Below are 21,690 nucleotides of genomic sequence, written 5' to 3' on the forward strand. Positions count from 1 at the left end.
TACCTTCCTCAGCAGGAGCCTTTCCTTTGCCTGTTTGTAATTAGCAAAATGGGACTTTTGTAACTGTGGTTATTTGCAAGTCTGCTGGAAATAAGAAAGCTGCTGGTCTGTTAGAACTCGCAGCCTTCTTTGTAATTCTCTGCTTTTTCAGTTTCTTTAACAATCGTTTGTCACAAGTTTCCAAGTAATAGCTTTGGGATTTGTTGTCTGGATAAATCCATCCTACAGCTTACTCAGTTGCAGCTACAGTACTTCCACTCTGCATAGACCCATGAGCAGGCTACTCATGTAGCTGTTGCTACTTGACAAACCTTTTATAGATATATAGATATACATAAAATATATAACATTTTATACATTCGTGTGTGTAGATATGCACACGCGCACACACACACACACACACACACACTTTATACGTGTGTGTGTGTGTGTGTACAGTTAAGTTTTCCTTAGATCAGGATCTACAAAACAGGGTAGACTATTGGGTTGGGACCTGGGGGGAGGGGATGGTGTTTTTTTAATAGGAAGTTTAGTGCTCTTGCAGAAAACGTAAGAGTAGCCATACTGCATAAGATCAAAGGTCTATCAAGCCCAGTATTCTGTCTCCAGCAGTGGCCAAAAGTGGACACCTAGGGAGGAATATAAGAACAGGGCATGTTGTGATGTTTCCCTTGAGTGCTGTTCAAGCCTCCAAATATGTGCTGCTCAAACTTTTTGAGCAATGGTTGTACTTTAAACATAAAAATGGCAATGATCTGAAGCTTTTGGATAAACAATGCTTGAGAGCAGAATTCCTTCTCTCTGCTCACCCGAATAACTGAGAACACATTCAGCAAAGGCTGTTTTCTCAGGAAAAACAGTAAGTGGTTTTTTTTTTTTTTTTTTTTTTTTGAATTGTTGAGGAATTACACTTTTTTCTTCTAAGTGGGAAGACCACTTTGAAAAGTTTAAAGGGGAACACCATGCTGATTATTTGGTTGATGAACTCCCAAATCTTCAATGAGGAGGGGAAGCCTAGGTCAAGACTGGTCAGGTTTGGGGACAGATGAGATAGGCAGCTTTCTACTTCAGGAAATTCAAGAGGCAATGTGAGAGTTGTATGAGACAACATCTAATTGGTATTCTGAAGAAGCAGGAGAATTTATTTTCCTCTTCTTCAATTGTAGTGTAATTTGCACCAGTTAGCAAAAACGTTAACTTTGTTTTAAATGCACATAAATGTGGCTTATATTAATATAGTTATCTCTAATATATACTTCAGAAAAATTTTGAAAAGTCTTTGAAGTTTAAGGAAGATGATATAGTAGAGGAGGCATCTGTGTCTTTAGTCCCCTCTCTGGAAAGAATATAATGTATTAGAACTCTTTCTAAGTGTCATTAGCTCTTGACAGATCCACTTGGATAATATTTTTGGCTTGTTTTCACTTGTGGGCTTCAAAAGATACTTGGTTAAGAATTGTACTTTCAGATTTTTCTGTTTGGAAATAAAGGCAAAAGGAAGCTATTCCTGATTCTCATTCAGGATTTAAATTCAGATGTGACTGTTGTCCTCTCTTCTCAATCTGCAATATCAGGCTTGGAAAATCAGCAGTGCTTGGTCTGAATAGAGCTAATAGTTCAGATAAGGAATAGGTGGAAAAAATTCAATATAGTTTGTGTAGAGGAAAGTAAGTGTTTGCAGAGATTTAATAAACCAATCAGCCACAATTAGAGATGACAAATTCTCAGCAACAACAATCAAAAGATTACAGTCTTAATTGCAAGACATTACCTAGACACTGAAAACCCCCAGAACACATTTTCCAGATTTGGTAATTTTATCCAAGGCTTCACAGACATGATACTTACTTAAACTGTTTAAAAGTTTACTTCTCTGTGGTAAAAAACATTTCCCACCCACTTGACTTTATAGACTAAATTACTCAGATATATTGGCTCTTGGTGGTGGAAAAATCTGCCTGGAGGTCAGTAGTGGTTTAAACCACAACCAGCCATCCTTTTTTTCAGTCTGCCTAACTTCAGCCTGTAACTTGTTCAAATGGACACAATATTCTTACTTCCAGCTAAAATTGGTTAAAGGTCTGCACAGAGTCTTATACTTGCTTATACTGCAAAGTATAAGCTCTTCTATACATTTTATGTATGCCACAGGCTGCGTGTGGAAATTAGCTGGCCCATCTTCTGTCCAAACGCACAGTAGGAGATGACTGCAATTCAGTCTCAGCCAGAACTGAGAAAAATTGGGAGAGGACCTACAAGAACCCAGTACTACCGCATGGGTGAAATGCAATATGAACAGCTTCCTGTGTGCTGCGAGAGTGGCAAACCTTCCAGCCCAGAAATTGCATTGGTAGTACCAGGGGAGCTCTTCTGGGTCCCCAAAAATCTTTCCTTAGATTGGAGAAAAGTTTCTCCCTATATCCCCCCACCCATCTCCAGTATGTGACACTCAGACATTAGTCATCAGGATTTTTCTGTTTCTTTCCTAAATTACAACTCCAAATCAGGTCTTTTGGATGCACTTTGGTCTGTGCACAATCAATTTACACACACACACCTTGCTCTAAACTGTTTGGAGGATGTTGATTCTTTAGGGTTTCTTTCCTTTTTCTTCCTTCCTTTCTTTCTTTCTTTTTCTTTTTCTTTTTCTTTTTTTTTTTTTTTTTTTTTTTTTTTTTTTTTTTTACAGAAGTGCCTTTTTCTTTTTGACAACTGTCTGAAATATGCTCCTTTAAGAACCTCCTACGTGGTATGTATTTGTGATTTGTAAGCACAAGATGTCAAAGAATGATTTGAGTCAGTGGTGAGGCAGCCAGCTATTTGCATGTCATGAGGTCTAAGGGAAACAAGCTGACCCTCAGCCTCCTTCCAGGCAGCCAAAGTCTGATGGGACCCTCAAATAGCTCTGGCAAAGTGTTCTGTTTCTTTTGGACTTACTGAATGCTTGTTTCTCTGAAGACGTCCAATTATTTCTTCCTTTATTTTGCTACACAAGTTACCAGGAGAAGCAGCTTGCAACCAAGTGTGAGTACTGAATATTTCCATTTCTCCTTTATGTGACAATGTTTAAATGTGGTAGTGTAGCAGGTAACTAATTGAGTATTTTAAGCACTTAAGCAGAAGCTTTTTTCTTCAGACACAAAACTGCTAATTCCCATGGCTACAGTTTCTCTAAATTATTTGCAGAATTCCACACTTATGTTAAATTTTTTAGTTTTGTGTATCAAAAAGAGATGCCACATCTTTTCAGATGCAGTTATTTTGTTTTTATTTATTGGCTCACTAATTAATCTAGAGGAAGATTGTTTGGGTCTGGGGTTTCTTTTTCCCTTTGTAATGATATGAGGATTAATACTGTTTACTCCAAAACACAAGCCATCAAAAATGTATATGCTATTTCCTGTGACATTTGAATCATCATTTTTTTTCTCACGGCAGGCTTTCATAGCTATTTGATATTGAAAGAAAACTCTCTAAACAGTGTCTTTTCTGATATGGTAAGCCACTGGTGTCTAGTACAGTTAACCTCATTGCCTAGCATGGATTGTTCTTGCTTTTTCTTTGAAATAAAATCAGTTTCCAAGTTGGTGTTTATAGCAAAATTTTGCTTAGTTATCAAATCAAGTATCATTTCAAGATTCTCCCTACGTAAGATACTTTGTTGTATCTTTTATCAATCACATTTTTAGGATCATGATCTTGGTTGGGGATTTGAAAGGATAAGAGTAGAGTTAAAAGGATAAACCTCTGTTCACTAAAATTGTTCTAGAAATGTGTACCTATATTGCAGAATTTAAAAAGTATGGGTAACAGGGTGGAAAATTTCCCTAATTTAAAGTCTATATGTATTAATTGCACTGATACCTGATTTCTTAAAGGCAATCTTTCTGACAACAAGGTTAAAATTAAACTTGGATTGAACTATCAAATACAATTTATATTTCAGTAATATAATTTTTTTAAAATATCTTTTTTCTTAACTTTTCCTAGCTTCAAAAGATTTTTTTTTTTGTGTACTGGAACTTGACACAAAATCTCTTACATTTAAAAAATGAGTTTCAGATGTCTTTCTTAATTGTGTTTAATATTTTCACCCGTTTCACCTAATACTTTCACCAGTGTCATGAGCTGACATTTCTAGAGTATTTTAACAGAACAGGCTGTACAGATTTAATATACTAATATTATAACAGATTGCTGATAGTCTTGCCATGTAATTTTATTGCAGTCTCACAAAAGTCATTTTGATTTAAAGTTGCATAATTGGTAGGTGCTTAAGATGACATATTAACCTTCTTGTAATACAAGGGCAAAATGAAATCAAAAGCTGTTTGAAAGAGATTCTGATCAGTTGTGACCTAGGGTATCTCAAGGTTATTTGCAGGCAGTCATATTTTAGGAAATGTATATTTTGGTTGACATGTTAAGACATAAGTTCTGTGGGCCATATACAAATAAGCCCAGTTTTCTTTTCGTCATTTTTTTCCATGTCTGAGTTTTACTTATCCAAAAAAAAAAAAAAAAAAAAAAACCAAAACAAAAAACCTACTAGTATTGTCTAACTGTGGATAGGCAGGAAGAAATCTAAAATCTCAACCATCAGGCTTCTCAATGTCAAGCCTAAAATCAGAGGGTGAAATTCTGACCCTGTTCAAGTGAAAACCCCTCCTGTTGACTAACGAAGACCTGGATTCTGCTCAAGCCTTCTTGTTTCTGTATGCTTCCCTGCCAGTTAACTGTAGGATGATGTCTTATGTCTAATTCCAGGATGTTCTTAAACTTAATGATTTCCAGTTCAGCTTTCCTATTAAAATTTCTAGAGCCCCCAAGTCTGGAAATGGGAATGATGAAATGCTGCTCATATTCCATGTGTGCTCCTACAATGGAATTCACTTTGCTGAGAGCAGGCCGTGCAGTTCTGTTTAGGAAGCTGTGAACTCATTTCATAGGTTTATATTTTCCTATAAAATGTAAGAGGGATGAAATGGGTACAGTTTCATGGAATTACATAAACATTTCTCCAGAAACACTAAACTGATATATTAAAAATGAGTTAATAATATCAAAACCCTACAACATGAAATTTTGCAGCAGAGATACTGTGATGGGCAGGACTTTACAACAGCTAGCTAATCTCCCTTTATTGTCTCTTTAATAATTGCTAAATTACATTTTTGCTATGAATCACCCCTGAGAGGAATTTCTCTCTCTTCTGTAACTATAAAGAGTGCATTAGTGAAGTAGCCTCAGTAGACTTCAGTTAGCTTTTGTGAATAGCCCCTGTTAGTCTCTGATATTGCACAGTATACATCAACTACCGTCCCTTCTCCTGGTTTCCTTTTCTTAGACCAAGAGGTTTTTTTCTTTGATTCTATTTCATTACTTTCACACTAGTAGGTCACTTTTCTTCTCAACCAGAGTTGTCTTGAGTTTGAACTTGTTCTAGGTCCATATATAAAGGCTAGTAAATTCTACACATTTTGAAATATTATGAATAGTGGATCTGAATGGGCTTCCCTTGTTCACTGCTGGTCTCGCACTTAATTACTTCTATAAACCAGAAGAATATTCATTTTTCTATTACCTGTCTTTGTGCATAGATAACAGAATTGATAGAAAGAATCAGAGCATAAAAAGAATTAGAGGCAGAGCATAGCATGAACTAGTGACAGAGCACACACAGAGGAGATCTGAATTTAGTTCAAAGTGACCTTCAAAGTTCAAAGGCCAGTTGTTCTGTGCCTCAGTTCTCCATCTGTAAAACTGGGTTTGTTACACTGAGGACAAAGAAATGAATTCAAAACCATATTATCCAAGACTGACTGGAGACAGCCCCAGTTCACTGGAAAATCCTTAATGATTAAGAACTGTCTCAACTGCTGCAGCCTTAGGAGGTTTAACACAAAACTGGACAAATTTCCCTCAGTATGCCTTGGGTAAGTATTAGTCATAATCCCAGAGTCATTAAGGGCGATTGTAAAGTTCACAAGTGAAGCATTTTATTGCTTCAGCTAATTTTAGTAGTGCTTTCTATCCAGCAGTGCTTCAGCTGGAAGTTGTCCACTGGGCAACCTTCACAACCTACAGTACTTGCAACTCTGTTGCCAGGTCCATGGCTGCAGTCTGGTGAGCAAAATCTTCCTAAGGCAAAGGCATAACAACTGCATGCTTCTCTTCCCGCTCCTCCAGGTTTGTTCTCTGACCTTGGGCAAATCAATTATTTTATTTTGACAGGCATTAACCTTTCCTGTAGACAAGTATCTCACAACTGTGCTTCAGGATTACTTTATTATTGTTAGAAAAGTTGCCTGAGGTCTTTGAAAGGAAGGCTGTATAAATACCTCAGAGTATTACGCTACAAGTTTTTTTTTCAGGAGCCCAGTCTTCCTCAAGTGAGCTCCCCAAGCTACTAATTCAGCAACGTTAATATTCATTTATGTATTATAACATGAAAAATTGTGCCATCATTCAAGTTCTTTGAATAGCTGGGTTTGTCTTCTGTTTGCATGCAGAAAAAGAAAATTAGAAAAAATCTTTCATGTTAAACAGATCTTCTAATTGTGAAAGTTTGTTTAGTCTGGTGCTTGAAAATGGAAGAGCATTGAGAAACATTTCAAATTAAAAGCACAGAACATTTTCTTATTTAAAATGCAGGAGCAGAACTCTTAGATTTTGTTTAATCACTGGCTTTTGCTTTTTCCTGAAAACATTTACCAAATTTAACATAAATTAGAAAAAGGGACTTGAGCTGTATTTTTATCTTAACATAGTTTCTGCTGCTGCTTACCGCTTTTCTCCCATTCAGACCAATCTTATCCCCAGCTAATTAGAGTTATGGGCTCTGAGGGTCATCCTGTACTAACAGTGGTCAATTCCATTCTAGATTTGCGAAAGTAATTGCTTTTCTAGTGCTAAGTGTCAGGGTTCACGTTATCGCTTGAATAGATTCCATTGTTATCCAATATCCATGAATTATATTACCTGTTTTTAAAATAATCCTAAATGTAAGAAAGGAATTTTCTCATTATCACTTAAGTGATGATTTTTAACCCTTATGATTTATCAGAATTAAATGTTGCCTGTTTTGGGTGTTCAGATAATCTTTAGCCTTAATTTTCTGTCCACCAGAACAGGGCAATCCCTCACTGGACCCAGCTTTTGGATAGTATGTATTTATAATCACAGAAAGAAATCCACTTTGAAAGTAATATAGTGCCAAAACCCCAAAAACGACGTTTTCACATGCCAGGATCTTACAAAAATCCCAGCAGAGCAGTAATTGAAGGGTCAGTAACCTCACATCATAATAAAATAAGACAGAATACTGAGATCTATTCATTTCAGTGTCTAATTTTAATTCATAGCCATTTTTAGGAGGATAGACTATGTTAAAATAGTAAGAAATATGTTTAAGGTCTGGTACCAAGATTTTAAGACTTAAGGGAAAAGTTAAGATACCCAGTCACATAATAGTTCTGAAGACCTTATCACCCAAGCAGGCCCAACAGAAAAGGAGGAGAAGTAAAAGAGGCACAGAGATTTCAAGTGACATGGCAAAAATCATATAGCAAGTCTCTGGCAGGACATGAGCAGAACCCAGAGCTGAGTCTAAGGACCACTCAATGTTGCTACTCACACGACATGAGGAGTGAAGCCAAAACAGAGTCAATGCAAGGATATATTTTGTTTTCAGGGGAAATAGGACATTATTTCCTCACCTGTTTGAGACAGGAGAAATCTTCAATTAAGATGTTTATTCAATGAAAATGCTGATGCACAAAAACATATATTAAAAAAAAATCAATTTTTTCTACACCCAGTCGTAGCAACACTCTCTTATTTTCCCTCTTCGCTAAAGGAAGAACAAAAGTAAAAGATCTCCACTCCTGCCTTTCCTCCCATCAGCCTCTCCTAAATGGGTTCGTAGCCTTCAAAAGTCATCTAGTGAGCTCTCTTCTAGAACTGAGTTTTTACATTTGGAGTCATATATCTATTTGTTATGTTGGATTGAAATGTGCTGGATTACTATCAACAGTGAAAAGAGGGCATCTGTCATAAATGAGTGTCTATATCTGAATATTTTACCTTTTTTCCTAGCCCAAAGAGCAGCAGCCTGCCCTTGATGCACATGTGCAGTTAAACTAGTAAGGTGTTTCAGCCTTATAGGACATTTACAAATGCAGGGCAGAGGATGAAAGCAAAATGTCACTCTGCCGTAATTCCATCCATTTAGTGAAATGCACATATGGCCAAATTGTACCAGCTTGTTTCTGCAACCTTGGTGCAAATGGTGAGACTTGATAACTGAATTGTGCCTAGTGCTTTCCCAATAAGTATGAGTTCACCAACCCTAACACACAGAGTTAAAATCTTCATTCCTAATCCAGAAATTACTAAACTGCCTGATAGGACTTCCATGCACTGAGTGATATTACTCAGCTGCATTAACTTACATACACATGCAAGCGTTTCTGGCATCATGGTCCAAGAGAAGAGGAAGCACATGTTCATGTAATGCTTAGGGGGAAACAAAGCGAGTTACATAAGACTACTTAAGAGCATCTACCGTGTATTTTCATGGTGGCTGGCTGTTTGGCATTCTCCTGAAAAACTTTTTTGCCCTCAGTCTCAGTTATATTCTATAAGCAATTCACTATTGTAATAGCAGAATATGAAGAGCGTGGCATCTGCCAGGATTTCTCCAATGGATTAGACCTCCATGAGTTTATCTGCCTAGCAGATACGTATGCATGTATATATATTTTAATAAGAGTGTGTTAGTATTGAATCTCTGTATTCCAAAGAGGTGGCAGTTGTAGAGGATAATTATGGCTAGTTCTGCTAGCAATGCCTACTGAGCTAATTGTCAGCAGAAATCCAGAAAACATAGGCAGTCCTTGCTTTGGCATCAGGCTACTATGGGCTCTACTCTATGCTCTGTGCAGCATTGCTTAGACTATGCATAGCAGTGACTTCCCAGAGTGATTCCTGTGGCCACAAATTGCCTGCAGAACTGTTGTCTGTGTTTTCCACATAAAGCTTGCTATAAAGGTGGCAACCAGATGGATGGAGCCCTGCAAACAACAGAGGTGACTGTTGGACCTAAAAATCTAAATATCTGGGAACAGGGAGAGATGAGGTAGGGATCTTACATACCAATACTACTTACACCAGCCTTTGTTTTTCCTAAGCTGTAATGCCACCTAGCTAGTGACAAGCTTTGAACAGAGTTGAGATCAGAAACCTTTAGATTTGATTCATTTTGATAAGGTTTTATATTTCTATTACAAAGTGCTGCAGCTGGGTTTATTTTTTCCTCGGAAAACTAGGTCAGCTTGGCACAGTACAGTTGGGAGGGAAAAGTAAAACGCTGTGCTGCTGCAGCAGATGCTGTATTACCACTCGGGGATATCATGTTTGATTTGGTGTTGTGGGGGGTGTTTTTAACTGGGTAATAAAAGTCCTTTCCAATTTTAGCTTGCTATAACGCATATCTGCTGCTGCTGCTCATCTTTTTCTTACTGCTCATTTTATTTCTTAAAGCCATTCTAAAGTAGGTTACAGGCTTTTAAAGAACCCAGCTAGAAAAAGTTGTATTACACAGTGGGTTGTTGTTATTTTTTAATAGGATTTTAATTCATGTAGCATACCTGTTCTCAAGAAACATGCTACCCTTGATCCTCCTTTCTTTCCCTGAAATAAAAGGTAAGGATGGGAGAAATCCAGTCTCTGCAGCTGATGCATCTGCAAATAAAAGGCATAGCCTATTTTTTATTAAGATCTTAAACTTTGCAGCCAGCATCAATGTTGCATACTGAAGCTCTGTTGCCTCTTGTTAGTGGTAAAGCTGTTTTGTTTCATGGCCTCTCTGCACCTCACTCCTCACGGTATCTGAGGCATCATTTCCCATTGCTTTTGTTTTCCCCAAGAAAGCTTTCAGTCCCGAAGGAAAGCTTGTTTCTCTGTCAGGGAGATGTGTTCCTGCCCAGTAGCCTTAGTGTCTTGCTAAGATGCTGCTGTTTTCTTGGTGGACTTATGTGCAGCTGTGCAGGTGTGCTGGCCTCTCCTGGGGTCCTCAGTGCCTTGTGCAAAGGAGATCCAGGAGGAAGATTTTTGACATGCAGACGCTGTCGTAGCAGAGATCTCTCAGTGCTGCCACAGTCTGCACACTCTGGATGAACCCACTGGCCAAACTCTCAGATCAGGACTTCACCCTGTGTCTTCATTTGTAACTTCTGTTTTTCTTTTTATTTAAGCACTTTTAAGTATTTTCCATGATTGTTGTAGGTGAGGGTGGAGGCAGGAAAGGGGGCAGGAGGAAGCCAGGCAGAAAGGGAAGAAGTGGTTGGGGGCAGAATTTCTGTTCATCGCCAAAGTTCGGCTGTGGCCTCAGAAATCAATGCTCATCGTGAACAGTTCAGCCCAGAATTATTAATGTTTCTTTTCCTCTTTTGAGAACATTTAGTACTTGCTAGGGCTTAGCTGGACAGTAGTAAAAAACACATTAATATTTCCATGCAAGTACAACATGTTATTCCTTGCCTTCCCACCATTTTAATTATGAGGCAACCATATCCCAGCATAAACATCCTTTTGCTAATGAGTTTCTTATCTCGAAATGAGATGATCCTTTAACTCAGATTTCCATTTTTTCTAGACCAAAATGTACAGCTAGTTAGAAAACTGCTGCTCACAATAAACATTTTAACTTTATATTAAAAATCAAAAATTAAGTTTTCACTAAAACATTTTTCTATCAAAAATTTAAGATCTATTTTTAGATCAAAATTTTTCTTGGGTTTCACTTTTGCGAGTCCTGCTTTTCCAAAGCAAAATGATGTCTTCCCTGGGGTTTTGTTTATTCAAAAACATTTTTAATTAAAATATATCAAAATTTTAAAACTAAAACTGTTAAAGTAGCTTGGATCAAGCTTACTGCAAAACTCCTTTTCTTCCAAGAATACCCTGATGCAGTAAGTTCTTTTAATTTATATTAGTTTTGGAAGTTATAAATCCTCCTGTTTCAGAGCATGAATCTGATCCCCTAAATGGGATTAAGAAACCTTTCTCATGAGCAGGTTGTCTCCTATGCATCTTTTGTAGGGTTCCTTTCACCTTCTTTAAGATAGTTTCGCCTGCCGAACTGAAAATGAGCTGCACAACTATAGTCGTGTTCCTTCACACAACCTTTAAATCATCGCGAAATCATTTTTAGATCTGCTTTCCCTCCTGAGTTCTAGTCAGGAGTATATTTAGTGTAGGCTGTCAGTGGCCAAAACACATCCTTATTCCTCATCGTTCCATATAGGGCGATGCTGAGCAATGGAGCAGAGCGCTGCCTCCACTTCCTTCCGAGCCAAGGCACCGGAATAATCAAGATTCCTGAAGGCATCTGAACCTGCTTATCTCTTCTGTAGCCCCATCTGTGACAATTAACACCAGCTTGAAATTTAGTATTATCAGTGAAGAAAAGGAGTTTTAGCTTGCACCAACCTGTAACATCAGCAGTAACAAAATACTCTTTATTGCAGAAAGCCAGATAGCACAGACAAGCCAGAAACCCCTTTCCATCAAAACGGCCTCTGCTTCTGGGCAGTAGTCATATCTAAATCAGGCTGGTTGACAAAGGACATGTGGCTGATACTTCACCCTCCATGACAATGCAGAAAATATTGTCAGCGGAACTGGCCTTCTCTCTTAATTTCACACATGGCTGGGACGTGAGATTGTGGGAAGTGATTTTTTTCCATGTGGAAATGCCGACTCTACTGAAACCGTTCTTTTCTTCAACAGAAATTGGCTAAAAATCACTAGTTTCCTTTGCTTCTTCCTCCTGTAACCAGATTTGTGCACTTTCACTGAATGTGCTTTAACCGAGAAGGATTTAGAGACCATGTTTACCAGACGTTACATATCAGGAAACATTGAAATGGGTGGTAATGAATCTCCTAGTTGCTTACATATTTTTGAAAATCCCGCCTCTTGCTTATCTTTGAAAATATCTTTCAAAATCTGTGCTTTGTTGGACTCGCTGCAGTAGCTCCATGTCTCTCTTGTACTGGGGAGCCCAGAACCGGACCCAGCACTCCAGGTATGGCCTCACCAGGGCTGAGCAGAGGGGAAGGATCTCCTCCCTCGACTTGCTGGCAGTGCTCTTCCTAACGCAGCCCAGGAGGCCGTTGGCTTTCTTTGCTGCAAGGGCACATTGCTGGCTCACAGTCAACTCAGTGTCCACTGGGACCCCCAGGGCCTTTTCTGCCAAGCTGCTTTGCAGCTGGTCATCTTCCAGCCTGTACTGGTGCATGGGGTTATTCCTGCCCAGGTGGAGGACTCTGCACCTTTGTTGAACTTCATGAGGTTCCTTTCTGCCCATCTCTCCAGCCTGTCCAGGCCCCTCTGAACAGCAGCACAGCCCTCTGGTGCATCAGCCACTCCTCCCAGGTTTGCATCATCTGCGAACGTGCTGAGGGTGCATTCAGTCCCTTCATCCAGGTCATTAAGGAAGAAGTTAAACAGTCCTGGCCCCCCAGTCCCCAGGGAGACACCACTGGTGACATTACTTTAAATTCCTTTAGGATTGTGCCTACCATTCACTAACGATTTCTCAGCCGTGCCTTAGGCCTGTGACTGCTTTGCTTTCAGGACTCGATGCATTTTGAACTTGGGCACCTGCAGCTAGTCAATTTAAAACAGTCTGAATATCTTTTAAGTATTTAACTCATCAGCTAATTTGGTTGTAGTTTTCCACATGGGACTTTTGTGCCAGATGTAATCCTCAAACTTGTGAAATGGCCAAATGTATATAATATGACAGAGAATACTGATAGGCTTTTACATGAAAAGGTACACCAGGGCAGGAGTGATATATTTCATAGGTTCATTTGGCTCTATAAATCTGGCAATAATCATAAAGTAAAGAGCTCTGTAATGAACATCTTAGGAGAGCATTCTAGCTGCTCCAGAATATGTTAAAAAAAAAACAAAAAAAAAACCAAAAAAAACAAAAAAAAAACTGTAAAAAATGCAGGTAAGAATGACTTGAGAAAAATAAAAGCAATGATCTAAGTCTTAGCATTAACCCTATGTTTTTTCTTGTCCTGCTGCTGTTGAAGATATTGCGAGCACCCAAGAATTTGAATGGATGAAAAGGGTTTGTGTCCCTGGGTAATAAATAGCTTGGGAGAGACCTGCGTCGATGCAGAACACTCCACAGACTGTTTATCTACACTTAAATACTGAACTGCAATACTGATGATCAGCCAAGCTCTTTGTGTGCAGAATAACAGTGTCAATTCTGATTGGAAACTCTGGGCACCAGTGTAATATTTTCATTAAATAATCAATTGCAGTCCCTGACTGTCACGTGTTGATTAGTTCAAAAAATTCCAGCAAGTCATCTGGATTTAATTCTGTGGCCAGTCAGCAACTTTTCTGGTGCCTTCTTCTGAAAAACAGCTTTCAGCTGTTACATGTGATGATTATTTCTGACCTCTAATTTCTCTGTACAGTGGGCTTACTGTGATGGTAATTCTTGAGCTTCAATAGTAAAACTCAAAATATTCATTAGGAGAGAAGCATACATTAATTTAAATATTGCCAATTAAATCCCTCCCTATGACCTCTGTAGCAAATGCAAGTTGTATTGGACAAGCTAGATGCTACTGGTGGAAGCTGTACAGATTAATTTAAAGGAAAAACCCAGATGGCCACAGCAGTAATGGGGCCAGGAGAGTCCAACTCACTCCGTAATTAGTAAGGAGAGTTTGAGGGACATTGGCTAGTCAGGTCTTGTCTGCAGCGGGATTTCTGTATATCTGCACCACTGCAAACCCTCAGTATGTGCATTTTCATCAGTTTGAAGTCTAAGCAAGTAGCAAATTATGTTGTACTGGGATAAAGGAAGTGAATTTAGATGATGACAACAATGTTTGACTTTACGTAGCATAAACAAAGCTCACTGCAATACCAGTTAAGGAGAAAGTTACAGAATTCCTGGGATGCTAAATCCCCTGTTTAAGCCAGACTTTTTTCCCTTTTTACTCATGGTTGTAGGGTATGTAAACATGGTACAATGCAGTATGGTGCAGTTACCAGATCAACCACTATATAAGCTGCTTTGCCTAGACAGTCCACTAAAATGATGCCACTTCTGGACCTTGAAGTTTTATAATCATATTTTTATAGCCCAGTCTCAGTTAGCATGGCTGTTCTGGCTACTTAAAAACAGAATTTTATTAGTGAGAGCTCTGTACCCACCCAAATGTTTGCAAGGATATTGCCCGTGTTTTGAAAACGCAGCAAACAAATGTCCTGCGGGTTTTACCCCCCCCCCTTTATTAGGTCTAGTCACAGTAAAATAACAGATTTCTAGGGGATAGCAGGCCACAGAAGAAAAAAAGAAACTGTGATCTCTGAAAATAAGAAAAATTTCCTTGTAGAGCACTTAGAAACTTTTATTTATAAAATAATGATATTGTTAGCTGTAGAACACAGTTCTAACCTTGCGTCACTACTCTATTTTGCAAATGTATTTATGATGAATAGTTCAGCAGCTTTCACAAAAAAAAAACAATAGGGAAAAAGAAATCAGCAAATTCATGCAAATGAGAAAAACTATGTTCAGAGAAGAAAACACACTTATCTGAAAATAAACAGCTGCCTGCAGTGGCTTACAGGGGTGTGTCCCTCATAATAGATCGATTTGTTTTTCTTCTCCTTCACTGTTATTGCAATGATTTATTTTGCCATCAGTTTTCTTTCGTTATGCCTGTTTCAGAGTCTAATGGAGAGCCTTGTTCCATTTATCACATATTCTTAAGAAAAAGATGAGGTAGTTCATGGCAGGCTTATTTAGATCAGGAAATAGTCCATGAGAATGCCATAAACCAAAAGATATATTTTTACATGTGTATATGAATATGTATAATGTGTGTACATATATATGTCTATTCATTCCATCTAAGTAGAACTAATATGTCTGGGCTTTGTATATTTATATAATCTAAGCAGATCAACATACATTTACAGAAAATATCAAGATAATTTGAGAGAGATATTAAAATTCCAACTGTGCTTTTTAACTACAGTGAGAAAACAAGCATTCTTTTGCTGTTGGTTCCACATCTGTCAGGTTTGGATGGACTTCACAACCATTTTCTTGTGGCTTTCCTCTCTGGAAGCCTTTTAGCACTCTACATCTTACAGGAAAGAATTTGACTCTAGAGCAAGTCCCTCTCCTAATTTGTGTGAGCTGTGTTCCATCTTGCTCTGCTGGAACAGCAGGCAGAAAAAAACAGCTCTGTGTGGCTTTATTTTCATCTGCTTCATAATTTATACCATGAGACTGCTGCATTCTCGAATCTGACCCCAGGGACATCAGTGCAATATCCTCACATCCTTGGCAACATCCCTCTGCACCCTTTGCAGTATTCTAACAACTACGGATCACATATCTGTGCCTACTCTGCACATCAAAATCAACTGTGCTTTACCTTTACTCCAATTTAGATAACAAAATAATCTTTTCCCAAGGAACGCAGAAGTCTGAGTGTTTCCCTTTGCCTAGGACATGAGCTAGCAGCTGGGATGCTGGAGTCAGCGTTTCATTCCATGAGAGCGAATAGCATCAGACCCCCAGAGATTTCCTAACTGACCTCCAAAACACAAAGTTCAGCTTCCAGAAAACTTAAAGTAAACATATTTCTCCAGAGATTAGGATCAAAGCACAAGAAAAATATTCTACTTAACTGCATGATGCTCGTAACAGTATTTATTTATTAGGACAAGGGTAAGTGGTGCTGGGGGAAACGTGATTCGCTTGTTGTGTTGTGTTGTCTAACAGTAAAAGTCGTTCACAAAGGTTACCCAGATCTTTGCCAATAAATTTGAAAAAATCATTCTTTTTCATGCCATCTTTGCTTCATACCCACACAGGGTCTTATTTCATCATGGCCAAACTCTGAACACTTTTTAAGAAAAAGAGCCTGGTAGAACCCAAGCGCTTTACTAGAGAAGCAGCTTCAAGGGCCCCCCCCTTGACTCTGGTCTTGTGGATCCTCACTTTTAATGTTCTCCAGCAACTGTTCTCAGCTGTAAAACAGGAGTAATGGCACTTTAGGTTTTTAGGAGAACTGTATTAAAGATTCTGAAGTTCTTGGGTACTGCAATAGCATGTCTCATATGAGCACATAACCCAGACTTTCTCGAACAGCTTGGCTTTGGGAAAAAAAAAAAAGTGAACTACTTTTTGAAGAAAAATGTTGGAAATGCAGAGTTTTCTTTTCAATAGCTTAATAGCTTATTGCCATTCACTAGAATGAACAAACAGAGATGCATCTGCAGGCATCTGAAGGTATTTGCTGGTGAGCTTTGTGCTAAAAACCCTGTCAGTATACACAAATAAGTTCTTCATGCATGCTCTGTTAGTATTTTTCTGTTGCCACTGTTACGCTGCAATGGAACTTTTGGGGAAGCTGAGGTCTCAGTTGAGCAGGGAGGAAGTCAGAAAGGTAGTCTAACCAGGGTTATCCTCAGAGGCTGTTTAAAACTATAATTCCCACAAAAAGAGGAATGAAAATTCATCTGAAATCCGGTTTCAAGCCTGTCCTATGACCTTGAATATGGAGCCCAGTCAACCACAAACATTCCTTCTTGACTGCCTCCCTAACCACAAATTTATACTGCTTCGTCATTGTAGAAGAAACTGAGCAAAAGTTAACCTTAATATCAGTGATGACTATGTAGTACTCCTGCACTGAATTCCTGTGCTATGCATGTCTTTTTTATAAGTCACGTCATGTAAATATAAAACCTGATGGATGTCATTTTGTCTTATATATGGATTCATTCTTTGCACATTCAAGTCCCTGATACTGAGGAGATGGAAGTCCAGATTCAGGCACTATTATCCCAAGGATAGGACATAAAATGCATTTGTAATATTTTTAAGCAAGCATATGTTTCCCACTGATCTGAGTTGCAGATTATTTGACTTCTTTACTGCACCCTGTCTTGGCTAGCACAAAGATTTAGGGCAATCAGAAAAATAGTAAATCAATTCAACTCAAAAGAATTTAAATTTACAGAAACAAAAAGTTTTACATAGCTTGTGCCAAATGATCATTACTTTGGTCTAAGATAAGCATCCTAGCCTCTCTAGCTGCCCCTTTTTCACAGTGCTACTAAAACCCCTCCTGGAATAGATTAAAAATTCTTGGCCTCAAGCATTTGTGCTAGTGGAAACCTGCAGTAACTGTTCTTTCCCATAGTTTAAGCTATCATTTTGGATTACATCTTGAGGTTCACAGAGCAGAAACCCAGAGAAAAGACAAAATACCTCTTTAAAGCTGAACTGTGGCTTTGTGATAGGCAGTTAATGTATAAAAATAAGTATTTGAGTGAGTACTTTTAAATGGGCTAAATGTAAGCTCTGTGATGATAAGTGCTCCCTCCAACCTTTTTCCTCATATGTTTCTCTTCTTTATTCTCATTCTTTGTATCTGATTAAGATAAACTGACTTGCACCATTTTTCAAAGTGCAATGATTTCAGCTGAACAGTCACTGATCTGTAAATATTTTGAGAGACCTTCAGCAGTTTTCTTAAATCCTCTAAAATTTATGATTTCTGGCACTGATTGCAGTGATTAATTTGTTGACTTTAATGAAGACTGCAATCCGATGAGTCCAGCAAATGTTTCTGGGTTTGCTTCACTGGGAACTTTCTGGATTCTTCTTCCTCCATTCCCAGGAACCAAGACCCAATTTTAGCAAAGTGCTGATGAGTGAACCAGCAACAACAAGGCTGAAATAAGTCTCCATCTCCACAGTCCTTAAAATGTTTGGCATTGCAGACATCTAAGCAGCTGAAGTTTGGATGCTTATCCAAGCCTCTCTAGCCTGGAAAAAAGAAGGATGGGAAACATACAATTGGCTCTCAATAGATTTCTGGTATTTCCTGCACTTGGCTGGCACAGAAATATCATCTCTCTCTCAGTATTTTGGCACTGCCAAGATGGAACATGGCAAAAAAACAATCTTTTGCAGTGACAACAAAGGGAAACTTGCTCTGAGTTAGGATTTTTGTTTGGATTTTATTAGTTTATTTCTCTTTACATTTTGCTTTTTCACTGTCCAGGGCTGTTTGCCTCACCTTACATTGCCACCAAAAGTTAGCACTACAATGGAGATTATCATGCAAAAGCCAATTATGTAACTTGGAGCCCCTTGTCTTCCTCCTGTTTATTCAGGTAGAGGTGGGGGGTTTTTTGAAAAGCAAGGAATGAGCAGAAAGACAGGAATGACAAGGGAAAGCCAGGAACACAGTAAAAAGTGCTTGATCCTTTTCTTTGGCCTTTTAACTCTACTCTCTGATTTTTAAACTATAATGTCCATTCCCTGACTTCTGGTTAGGCTATTCCCCACAATACAGTACGTAATTGTCACACATATATCTCAGTAAGTTGTGCATACAACTTTATTTTCAGGTACCACACTATCTGTGTAAGTACCACTGGACTAAGCTGAAGCAACCGTCTTACTCCCCATTATGTGGTTAACACAATACATAGTATATTTTGTTTAAGACTACCCATGATATACTATACTATCATAAATTATACTACCATTGTTAAGGACTACCACTGTGTGTTAAGACTACCATTTTATTACAGAACAGTCCTGCATTAGAAATTCAGTGTTCTGCAAATATCAAGACACACCTGTTCTAACTTTCATTGGTAAAGCAGCATTTTTTATTATTTGGGCAAGTAAACTGTCATCTACTGAATTACATGATTTTTCCAGACCACAGGCAGAACCCCACCAGAATGACTAGTAATCACACAGACTGTCATTACTGCCTGCAATCTCTTCGTGGAAGAAAATACGCATTAAGAGAAGAAAACGCTTATTGTGTTACATGTTATGACAGCTTATTTGCCAACTCCTGTGAAGAGTGCAAGCAACCTATTGAGTGCGATTCCAAGGTAAGGATTTAGCTTTGTCCTGCTGTTCCTTGTTAAATTACAGACAAATCCCATTTCTTTAACGACAGCTTCTGTATCAGGTCCTCTGCATATCCCCGTGCTGGTGAAAAGCCCCAAGCACAGCTGTTGTGCATCCATGCACAGCAGGGAGGAACATGCAGTGATGACTTGGGATGGGAAAGCTCAGGGCCAAACACGAGGGAATCCACACTTATGTGCGCCTGATAAACATAAACACAGGGTGAGAACCATACAGTAATTTCGGCTTACATGCTGTTCATATCCTTCACCTCCACTTACTTCCTAGCTGCAAAGACCGCACAACGCTTCAGGTGTAGCAGGGCCCTGGCACAATTCCCACACAATGTATTTCCTAGGCTTATTTGCCCCAGGGGCCCCTGGATGCTCTAAGTGTACTTTAATAAGTCTACTTCAACACATGTCCCATCTCCCAATTGCTAGATTAGAAAGTTTTCATTAAGCTTGTTATGTTCTTTGAATTTCATTCAGTGACACATATGGATGTGTTTTTGAAGCCTGTTATGTCGCCTCATCGTATTAAAAACCTATTGGTTAGAGGAATTTTCTGGACTACAGAAAACACACACTTGAATGCTTTACATAAGTTTAACCAAGTATTCCTACTTGTTCGCATGCTGGATACCCTAACTACTGGGCCTGAGGGGGCTCTGGATTGACTCTCCTTCTGTCTCTCTGTGCACTGTCCTCTGCACTTTAACGTAGATAAATATTCTTGAGTGAAAGCCAAGGAAACAGACTGATTTGTCCTGTGCTGAGGACATGCATTTGGATATGGCAGATCTGGATTCAAGGTGCACCAGGTCCACATTCAAGGTTAGAAACACCGCACCTCCTGGAGGGGTAAATCGGAATCAGTACTCTTTTTTACCCTCTTTATCATATGGAAGGATTTTCTTGGCGCTGGATCTCAGGAAATGACTTACTGGTGAAAATCATGAGTGGAAATAAGCACCTCCCTGTGGCCCAGAGTTAGGTGCTCAGATATTTCTGAAGCGCCGGGGTAGCATTCCCCTCTCCGCTGTCACTCGCCATTTCCAATGGCTGCATTGCACAGCTCCCCTGCAGGGCAAGCACGTACTGTGGGTCACACTGAATATCTGCTGTTGAAAACTGATTCGTGGTGATTAGGTCCTAAACAGACAACATACTTGCAGTGTCTGGCTGTTCTCCTGTCTGCAGGTGTGGGGCGATGTGTTTCATCCAGCAGAGGGATTCTAACCGCTTCTTTGCATTGCCATTCTGGGTTTTCTTTTTTCCTTTGGAGGGTGGTTCTTGCAACAGCAGAAAAGAAGTTACACAAAGTTTTAATTTGTTTAATTTTTCTCTTTACTGTCCTGCATAGTTGTAACTTTTCTTTTCCCTTCTTTATTGGTAATTCAGTGGCTTAGGTTGAATGAAACGTTAGCGTTTGAGAGATGTCCACTGAAAATGATTTTAACAATATTGTACAATTTACTTCTACTTCAGGTATTCACATACAGAAGTCAAGCTGAAAAGAAACCATATTTATAATTTTATGTTATACCTTCTATCTTTTGGAAACAAAGTATATTTTAATTTTGATTTAATTCCTTGCTTACCTTACTTGTCTCATAGGTGACATGCTGGTCTTTGGTGCTGGACTTTGCTTTCCTTTCACTTCTCCCCTTTTTTAAGAACATTAAATATTAATATGAGTTCCTCTGTGCTCTTTGTCAGGGTTTCCCCCACCCTTTAGTTCAATTTACAGCTGGTACATTTGACTTTGAATTTTAGGTTCAAATGAATACTATACAAACACCTTTGTTTTACGGGGTTCGGTACTCACCTTCTCCCCATGCTTGCTTTGCGTATGTTCATTTGGAATAAAAGGTCATAAAGTTATTAAAATAAGCCTCTCAGGAAGGCTCTGTAGCCAGTGCCCCTCATGGTGCTCAAAGCACATGCTGTGAGCACAGCTCAGGACTGTAAAGGAATCTTCAAAGGAAAATGCTGATTTGGATGAAAATTGTCCTCAAACTCTGACCAGCCGGTTCAACAGTAAACTTGTGTAGGTAGCCCCAGACAGGGTCATCTGGCAAACATATGCTTTGAGTTGACTAATTCCACTTTTAAAATTTTAAATTAAGGAAGTGGCAGGACCAGCAATCATTAATAAAAAAAGTCTTTTGCCTGAGTGCAAGGAAAAACTGGGACAAAAATACTGCAAGAGTAACGTGAAAGGGGTGCAACAGGCCAGGGTCAGCTAGAAAAATGGCCCAGAGAGCTATTGGTGCTGGTCCCTTCCAGTACCAGGGTGCTAGAGCTTTGCTCTCTTCCTCCCCTTCTTCCCCTTTCTTTTGCCTCAGGCTGCTCTGTGGTGATAGTGTGTTTTTTAAAAGGTACTAACTAAAGCAAACAAAAGTGGTAAGTGCTCAGCACCTCCTAAAATGCAGGCTGGTATATATTTCACTTCTTGTTTCAGAACTTTGCAGGGAGGGGTACTGACAAAGGAGAAAAATTAGATTGGATTTGTGCCCTTTTGTGCTTCGTTCATTACTTTTAAAGAAAACTTGGAAGGGTCTGGTTTATTTTTAAGGGTTTTGGGGGGTTGTTGGTTTTTTGGTGGTGGCGGTAGTGATATGCATTTTTGTCCTGTTTTTTTTAACCTTGGAAAAATAAAATCTGCTATTTGCTCTTTTTTTG

The 21,690-nt window shown here is 38.9% G+C and overlaps 1 protein-coding gene across 1 annotated transcript in view; it reads left to right on the forward strand.

Moving 5' to 3' along the window:
• Positions 1–2,762: 2,762 nt before the first annotated feature.
• Positions 2,763–21,690, forward strand: part of FHL5 (four and a half LIM domains 5) — a 28,116-nt gene continuing 9,188 nt past the window's right edge. The window contains exons 1-2 of the mRNA XM_026122143.2: positions 2,763–3,024; positions 18,803–18,984. Of these exons, the coding sequence (XP_025977928.1) occupies positions 18,826–18,984 (159 nt within the window). The 5' untranslated portion in view covers positions 2,763–3,024; positions 18,803–18,825. The remainder of the gene's footprint in view (positions 3,025–18,802; positions 18,985–21,690) is intronic.

The sequence above is a fragment of the Dromaius novaehollandiae genome, chromosome 3 (assembly GCF_036370855.1).
Source record: "Dromaius novaehollandiae isolate bDroNov1 chromosome 3, bDroNov1.hap1, whole genome shotgun sequence".
NCBI lineage: Eukaryota > Metazoa > Chordata > Aves > Casuariiformes > Dromaiidae > Dromaius > Dromaius novaehollandiae.